General features: G+C 39.2%; 1 protein-coding gene across 1 annotated transcript; it reads right to left on the bottom strand.

The window, feature by feature from the left end:
- Positions 1 to 471: 471 nt before the first annotated feature.
- p2ry10 (P2Y receptor family member 10) lies at positions 472 to 7,356 on the bottom strand. The gene is made up of 4 exons (XM_038276161.1): positions 6,150 to 7,356; positions 3,815 to 4,069; positions 3,421 to 3,601; positions 472 to 1,890 (listed from the first exon to the last, which is right to left on the bottom strand). The coding sequence occupies exons 2-4, from the start codon at positions 4,000 to 4,002 to the stop codon at positions 988 to 990; spliced, it is 1,272 nt and encodes a 423-aa protein (XP_038132089.1). The 5' UTR covers positions 4,003 to 4,069; positions 6,150 to 7,356; the 3' UTR covers positions 472 to 987.
- Positions 7,357 to 8,936: the final 1,580 nt, after the last annotated feature.

Here is an 8,936-nt window from a genome sequence, read left to right as displayed (position 1 = left end):
GATCTGTACCATTCAATTAAACATAATGTTTGCTGGAAAACTAAAGCAACGAGCAAATCCAAAAAGAATGCCCTTCGTTTAGTGAACTCTGGTGATCAGTCAGTCCCTGATCACTAACAGCAGGCTGGTTGGAACTGATGGATGGAGCCAAAAAGTGATGCCTGGAGAAAAACCAGTTAGTGGCCTTAAAACAATAGAAACTGTAATTAAATGGAAGTCTGCTCAGGCTCAGGTCCACATATAAACTCTTTGGATTGATTCAGAAATGTCTTCCATCACATCTGTGTGAGGCTGAACTGAGAAAAAAAATCCATATCAGGGATAAGTAGCCAAACTAACAGTAAACACATAAAGAATAGATAGAATTACTTCACTCTGTTTATAGACATAAAGGGAGGTAACTATCCATCCATCCTTTATGTTACACGTTTAATGGGGGGGGGGGGGGCAGGGGGGGCTTGGGGGGTGTCTATCTCCAGCTGTGTACGGGGGAGGTTCCACCTGGGACAGATTGCCAGTCCATCGCAGGGAGGTAACTATATTCATAACTAAATACATATATTCTCTTAAAGGACTTTAACTGATTCATCATTTCAATGTATTTCTAATTATTAAATGGGGAACTTTGAATCATGTATTATGGCAGTTAATAAATTTTCCACCTATTTGTTAAATGGGAAGCTTACATTTCATGATCAACTTTGACCTCTGTCTACCTCAGTGATCTCATCAACACTGGGACCCCAGGGGACCAAAGGTGCTTTTAAAGGAAGTCATTTAAGGAGAGTTTATAAAAAATTAATACAAAACTCTTTTCAGACCTTTGTGGATCAATTTAAAAAGCAATATATGAATATTTTGCTTGTTTTTCTCAAAATATTGGTAAAAGACTGTTAAGTTTTTGACTGCAGACTAAAAAAATTATATGTGAATAAACTCCAGTTAAAATCCTTTTATAATGCCTGCGGCGTCTGACCCAGACCTGCTCTATTCCCGCTCTGAACAGGAACTCTCCATCCTCAGTAGTCTGGCTTGTGCAGCACAATGTTTTGGAGAGCTGATTGGAGAAGAGACAAAAGAGGAGGAGAAAGAGGAGGTGCGCCTGAGGTGCATTCTGAATTCAGCATTAAGGAAGTAATAAAGGAGCGGATTGAGGCAGCAGCTCATGCTTGCCATGCACAGAGACACTGGGTGAAACTGTTTGACCGCCAGCCTGGTGGCACAGTGGAAGACAAAGTCCTGCGAAACCATCAGATAGAGCAGGAAGTTGATGTGATACGGGGTGAAGCAGAGCAGAAAGAGAGCAGAGCAGCTCAGGACCATCCTCAGAGCTCGCCGCTTCTCACTGTTCACATGCTTTTCATGGTTCTTATCTCCCTGACCGTTGGAGGTGATTGACTGCAGTCTGCTACGAGTGGAGGAGCTTGGAGCCGTGGAGTTCTGCTGATCCTCTGTTTTCCTGTGGTTGAGGGACCAAGCTATGCGGCAGGAACAGTAACTGATGCAGATTAAGGGCATAAGGAATCCAAACAGTTCACACATTGTCATCATGGTTATAGCCAGAGGGATGGAGATCTTCCGTATCGGCAGGTCTTTAAAACAGCTTGTTTTGTGGGTTACTGAATCGGGGTGTGACATGCTGGAAGGTGTGAATGATGGTTGCATGTAGAGGTTTGTGGAGCTTGAAAGGTGGGTGAAGTTTGCATTTAGAGTTTTGCTGGGCGTGTTGTTGTTGCTGCTTCCGCTGCTCCGCATCAAGATGAAAGGTGAGCAAGAGATACTGACAATCACCCACACAGCTATACTGATCAGCAGGTCGTAGCGCCGCCTCCACCGACGGGCAGTAAACGGGTTGAGGAGGAACACATACCTCTGCAGGCTGATGCACACCTTCAAACAGAAAGAACGCAGATTACAGGTTTGCTGGGAAACTGAACAGGAGACATTTATGACACGACATTCAGAAAATTAGTCACATAAGGAGCCAAAAGGTTCTTGGTAACTTGAGAGAAGTGCAGAGATCCACAGCTGCAGTGGAAGAATCAGTCAAAAGGAAAACTCTAGGATGTGCAACACACAAATCTGGCAGCAACCGTTCAGAAGAAGACAGCAAACACCATTTTTTGGCTTCATAAGAATGGATGGAGTGGTGGAAAACTGAGAATTACAGCAAATGAATTTAAAAAAATCAACCCCTTTTGTATCACCAGCAACATCCTAAATAGGAAGCAAAGTGACTGCTACCCGTTTAACTTTACTAATGGCATCCTATAGGTGGAATGTTTGCTAAATACAGCAGCTAAAGGGAAGTTATCAATGACACCTTTGGTCCGATGATCCGACTGTTCAGATTAACATACATCCAGGCAGCTGATTGGGATTTCTCTGATTTTTCAATAAATTCACAGAATTATTCAGTTCCTAAAAGTGGCTTCAGGCAGAGACTCAATTAGATGTTGATTTTAAAAGGTCAGCAGCTGTAGTTTACTAAAAAAAAAAAAAGAGAGAGAACCTGTAAGTTGGCAAGTTCAGGCAAATGTTTTGTAAACTAGACCCCAGATCTAAATCTAAGGTTTCCATGACGGGTTTACCTTAAACAGACTGGTTGGTTTTCTGCCTTCTTTCTCCTTTTGAGCAGATGTGAATAGAATCTAAGAACCAGACCAAAACCCACTTTCTACATTGGTCTCCATCCACTTCCCACCATCCATCCATTTTCCGTCACACTTTATCCCAGGTGGGTTGGCGAGGGGTGCTGCTGCCTATCTCCAGCTATCTATGGACCAGAGGTGGGTCCTTGGGCAGGTCACCTGTCCATCGCAGCCACTTCAAACCAGACAGCAGTTAAGTTTTTTCCTCTAGTTAAGACCCAAGCAACAATACAATTAAAATCTTTTCTGACTCGTCTTTCTCTTCACAAGTCAGCTTCCAGCATGTTGTGGATCTCCTTTAGCCAGCAGAATGCAGGAATTAGTCAAACATGAGACATAAAACCTTCACTGAATGAGACACATGGAGATTCAGCAGGGAATTAATTCTGCAGAGCTGAGCGGCTTCATGCAGTTTTCCTCCATTCCATGCACCTGGTCATTTTATGGACTTTCATGGTGTGAACATTCCCCAAATGAGAATCCAGGAAAACAATTTTAACTCAATATTTTCTGGGGAACTGCAAACAAAATTTAAGTAATTTCCTAGGAAAAATGGACCACAAATTGAGTCTATAGAGAGCAGGTGACAGAGGCATGAACACAAATTCATATCCTGGCTTTTGACTACATTTTTTTGTCAAAAGCAATTCTGTGAATTCTTCCTTTAGTGTATCACATTAAATCCCCCAGATATGTGGGATTATAGGATTTTAAAATGACAAGATCAAAGTTTCAGGGGCCTGAAAAAATGTGCTAACTACAGTCTTACCAGAAATAAAATGGCGGCGTACATGTTGAGGTATTTGAGATAGAAGCAGAGCAAGCAAAGGCTTTGTCCAAATGGCCACGTGTGGGTGAAGTAATAATAAATTCTGAGGGGGAGGGAGAGGATGTGCACCAGGTCTGCCAAAGCCAGGTTTATCATGAAGATCACTGCCTTGGTCTTCTTGCTGTTGAAACAATAAGCAGAAAAGTGGGTTTGCTCCTGCAGAATCATACAACACTGTGCAAGACTTCCCCTTTGCTTTAACACATCCAAATATAATCTTTGAATAGGACATTAAGCAATGTTATATAAAGATGAAGCAAATATTCTCTTTCAACTTGTCTTAAATATCTGAATCTCCAGTAATCTTTTAAACCTTTGGTATTTTCTGACTGACCTGAAATGTTTGCAGAGGACCCAGAGAGCCGTGGTGTTGAGAAGCAGCCCCGGGATGAAGAGCAGCAGGTAGAAGTAGGTGTACATGGTGTCCATAGATTGATCCCAGCTGGTTAAATTATAGTCACACGACGGGGAAGAGAGGTTGGCTGAGAGCCGGTCTGCTGATTGACTGCTGCTTACAGTCATTATGCTGTTCTAATAAAAACACTCTGGGAAAGCAGACTATTTCACTTCATGTTGCTACTCATCACAACTGAAAAAAGAGAAAACAGAAGTGTCAAAGCCCTAAGTCTAAATAAATGAACACTGTTAATTATTGAGCAAACTTTAAAAGCTCACTAAATGTGAAGCTTTCATTTTAATCAATAACAAACAAACTTAATATAACCTCAGGCACATTTTGTCGTTGGTAGTGAAAGTGCAATCCTGTGAAACCAAATAGGGCCGTTACCAGAAATAAAGCGCACATCAACACGTGTACTTTCACTTTCCTAGTGAGCAGGTGTGAGTTGCTCCGTTAACAGGAACACATCCTGCCAGCAGAACATCTGCTTCAAAACCGGTTTCTCTACATCCGTTAAAGAAGGCAGATTTCTTTTTCTTTCTTTTTTATTTGCCAAACTCAAACATTTGTGCCCATAAAGCTTTTTAACATGGAGTCCTGCACTGTGTAGAAAGGTTAGCCTGCAGCATTATTTTTTTAAAGACATTTAAAAACAGAACTAAAAACAATCTAACATCAGAGATATGAGGAACTTTAGAAAATATACACTAGAAACAATATTTCATTGCTGGGCGTTTAGGTTCAGCTTTAGGTTCAAAACATTTTGGCCGTACAAAAGATAATTATCTCCTCAGTTTACTGATATTAGGAAAACAATCTTTTGTATTTTAACTGCCTTTACGAGGCTGTGGAAGGAACAGGCCCACAGCATCACTCCTCCTCTACTGAATGAGGTACATTTCCACACAATCCTCCAGTGTTTCAAACCGAACTGAAGTGGCACAATTATCAAGAGATGAACACAGTTGCAATGACACAGCAGTTGCGATATATTTTCTATTCATTTCTACTTCAACTTTAAGTGATCATTTAAGCCCTAAATTTTAGGGCCTCGCGGAAACTAGAGTGTTTTTTTGTTTTTTATAATTCTATTTAAAAATCATACTTTATAAAAAAAAAAAAGACTGGCCTTGGGATCAGATTGACACACAGAGGAGGAAGGATGAGGGACAACTCTAAGACAAACGTTCTTTAGAGATACATTTTTGTATTATATTATATTTTATTAATCTTTTGTACAATTTAATATATTATTTTCACTGGTTTATTTAACCTTTATTTATCCAGGTGTTTGTGAGCCACTTCTTATTCACAAATATGACCTCAAGTCATTTTATTTGTTGCACTAAGGTTGTTTTTGCACATTGCTGTTGAAACAAAAACTTATGAACAGCTTTACTCTAAATAAGCTACATACTAGTTTGTTTGATTAAATTTAGTAACACTAGATGATTCATACAAATATAGACAGTAAACAGCAATACCAACTATGTGCATCTATAACAGCAATACTCAGGTGTTGCTTTCTTTTAGTATTAAACATTTATACTGTCTATTTATTCTGTTGTTTACCCCCCAGTTACTTAAGACTAGGTTGTCTAAACAGTCCATAGGAGTGGTTGCCCTGATAAACTAGATAAAAACCAACTGTCACTCAGCTGGAGGATCCGCTGAAGCTTTGCTGACCCGTCAATGCATTTAGCAAACTGTGTCAGCAATTATAACCTGGTTAGAACGGAGCGTTGCATCAAAGTGTTGACATTGAATCAAGCAGATGAAACTTTGATAAAAACTGCAGCAGGAAATCTAATTGTAATAGCTTGATGTTTTTTTTTTTTTATAGATTATCAGCCGCATCATCCTTCCTTCTGCCATCAACATGGCTCCACACCCTTCCTATGCTGCTTCCACAAGAGGAAGAGAAAAATAATGACAGTTATTTTCTTTTGGTTTCTTTCCTGCAACTTGAACTGGTTTTTAACGTTTTTCGTGTTGGTTTCAGGTTTAACATCTATCTGAGATCCATTAACAGATCTGCTTCTTAGAAAATGTAGGGTTCATTTCATCACTTTAACTTTTCCTGGTAAAGTAAGATTTTGTAAAAAACACAGTAAAGATGACATCCTTTAACCATATTATGGTTTAACTCTAAGAACAGAAAGACATAACCATCAACATAATTCAAAACATGCCAAACCACAAACAGATGCCCAAACTTCCTTGCAGATTATTATTATCATTATTATTTATAGAAAACGTGAATCTTTACCTTTTGCAGGTTTGCCTTCTCCTTAAATCATAAGTGGGAACTGAAGGGAGTCGAGAACATAGGAGTGAGCGGGTCCACATGCTCCAGCATCTTCATACAGCAATGCTCCTTGAGCTGCACAGTAGCAATCACCAATGCTTCCCCTCCTTCCTCTTACATGTGTGTTTGACACCAGACAAAGCAATGTGTCCGTTGGGCCAGTAAAGGCAGCAAATCCCTCTAACTGATGTGGTTTGTCTTCGTAAGTGCTAGAGGAGATGCATCTGCTTTCAGAGGCGAAATGTGAAGGGGAAGGGGAAGCTCTGCCCTGTATGTCTGGCGTGGTATTTTTTTTAACTGTTTGAGACGTCAATAACTCCCTAGCAACTGAGCAAATAACCAAGCCTCATGCACGTGTGGTTAGGAAACAGCAAAGTCAAACTGATCACTGCAAAACACAGTTTGTATAACTGTCAAGATCCCTTCAGCAAGTTTCTGAGCAGATCTACTACTTTAGTCTTTCTCCTTACAAACCGTATGCAGACTTTGCTGAGTTGTAAAACAACATAAATGTTGACTCTAGATTATTGCATCATTAAAATGATGTTCATTGGCTTCCTCTGTTCGCTCACCACTTCCTTTTTTTGAAACAGCTTAACAAATAATCAAATGCTCTAAGCAGTTATATTCGTTACAGTGTGGCACTCAGACAGAAGATAAAGGTTCGTCTGTAACAGCGTGAATCTCTGGCTTTTTCAATGCACTAATTTAGGTTGCTAATATTTATTTTATTAATTTCAATTACCAGAAAAAGTCCTGTTGAGATTTTTCCTTTTTTAGGAAGTTCTTATGATGTGTGGATCAAGAATTGCACAAATTTAGAGAAGCAAACCAACGTCTGACATCTGATATGCTGCTTTTCCAACTTAGATTGTTGTTCAGGAGCTTTGAAAGGAAACTCATGGATTCTGCATTCTAGCCACTAGATGTCACCCTAGGCTGCCACAAAGTCACTGCTCCTTTAGCAAGAAATACTTGGAGAGCAAGCAGCTGATCGCTTTCAGCCAAACAATTTAATTCCTAACATCAACATTAGTTTTCCTGTATGCTTCATTATTCATTTCCCTTTTATTTCCCGTCCTTCTACCCATTCCTGTGCTGTCACCTTTGACCCTGGATCCCACAAAGCATTTGCTTTTATGTTTCTCTCTGGTTGAAACATCACATTATGTTGGTATAAATAGATAATTTCACCCATTTAATTATCATACCACTGCGAAATATATTCCTGAATGAAGGATTAACAAAAAGGCTGCAAACAGGCAACTCTGAGTGGACAGCTGCATGTTTTCCTCCAAAACAATAAGTCCTGCTGAAGGATTAGTGCTTAGAAAGCTGGCAAATAAGCAGATCTACATCACTACAATCAACACTTTACTTTGTACCCCGGGTTTATTGATACAATGAAGAACTTTTATTAGAGACCAAAAGCTCCTAACAAACATTTATAATAGACCTCTCCTATGTCAGCATCTCATATTTCATATCCAAGTGATAAAACTAAACCCTCATTTAAGCTTCAGACTTTCAAAAGGCTGAACTTGATCAGATTTACCACTGCAGTAGCTTGAAAAAATATTTCACTTAAACTTTCTTGTCTTTATTTTTGTTTGTTTAAAAAAATGCTGTTAGAAATTGTTAATTGTATTGTATCAGACATCATGACTCGCTAAAAGTAAGGAGAGGTTTGCAAAACGTTACCGTTTGCATTTCCATAACCTTTTCAATTTGAAAACAGTCTTAATAATAATCATTTCTTTCAAAAGATGACTTTTTGTATTTAGGTCTAGACTTTGACTAGGCCACTTCCACTAACCTTCCACTTTATTGTCTCTGACTTCATGTTCGGAGTTCTCCTGTAGGATGGTGAGCATCTTCTAGCAGGTTCTATTCTCTACCTATTTTAATTCATTCTCTATTGGGTCTAACAAATATCTATGATCTATCATTACATCCAGAACATGGTACTGCCACCACCATGAACAACAGAATTTTTCCATCACCAAAAAAACAGCTTAGTTATTAAAAAAAGACTCATATAAGCTACAGCTAAATGTATCAATGTTATTATTTATTTATGTTTTGGAGTTTTTACAGCACTAGTGGCTCATTTTAATGGACAGTATGCTGACAGTGTGAGGGATTGTATTTGAGTCAATGCAATCAACTGGTTTTCCTTAGATAGAAAACTTTGTATCAATTTGACTGTATGATCTGGTTGAACTGTAAAGTGCCTTGAGATGACATGTGTTGTGAATTTGGCGCTATATAAATAAACTGAATTGAATTGAATTGACAGGAAAGGGGGTATGAGAGGGGGGGAGAGACATACGGGGAAGGACCACAGGCCAGATTCGAACCACATGTCGAGGACTAGGCCTCCATACGTGGGTCGTGTGCGCTAACCACTGCGCAACTGTTGTTCTATGAAACCATTTGTTTCAAAGTTAAGACTTGTTAAAAACAAAACCGCACCGGCGGCACCAGGCTACCAGAGTACCAGCCCAGTATACTGTATATAAACCTGTATGGTACTGTAATAAAATTCAGTAAATGCGGAAGCTGTCCATTTCATTTCAGTTTTCACCATTGAAAAACCACAGAAATGTCATTTATGTGATATTTTGCATAAAAAATAAGTGAAATAGTGTTAAAGTCAGATAATCAACCGTTATAGTGTTCAAACTGGCTTTGGACCAATGTGATCACTATAAGCAGATTCCACTGTAATTTGATACGATTACTTTT

Source organism: Cyprinodon tularosa, unplaced genomic scaffold (genome assembly GCF_016077235.1).
Source record: "Cyprinodon tularosa strain WSP-4 unplaced genomic scaffold, ASM1607723v1 ctg1002, whole genome shotgun sequence".
NCBI classification, from domain to species: domain Eukaryota; kingdom Metazoa; phylum Chordata; class Actinopteri; order Cyprinodontiformes; family Cyprinodontidae; genus Cyprinodon; species Cyprinodon tularosa.
The sequence above is the reverse complement of the archived record's forward strand: the minus strand, read 5'-3'. Positions and strand labels throughout refer to the sequence as shown.

Bases quoted from the DNA above. Each gene is read 5' to 3' on its own strand.
- p2ry10 (XM_038276161.1), bottom strand. From the start codon at position 4,002: ATGACTGTAAGCAGCAGTCAATCAGCAGACCGGCTCTCAGCCAACCTC. The intron at 3,602-3,814 runs GTCAGTCAGAAA...TTGTTTCAACAG, and splicing joins GTCCTCTGCAAACATTTCAG to CAAGAAGACCAAGGCAGTGA. The intron at 1,891-3,420 runs GTAAGACTGTAG...TTCTGTTTGAAG, and splicing joins ACGCCGCCATTTTATTTCTG to GTGTGCATCAGCCTGCAGAG.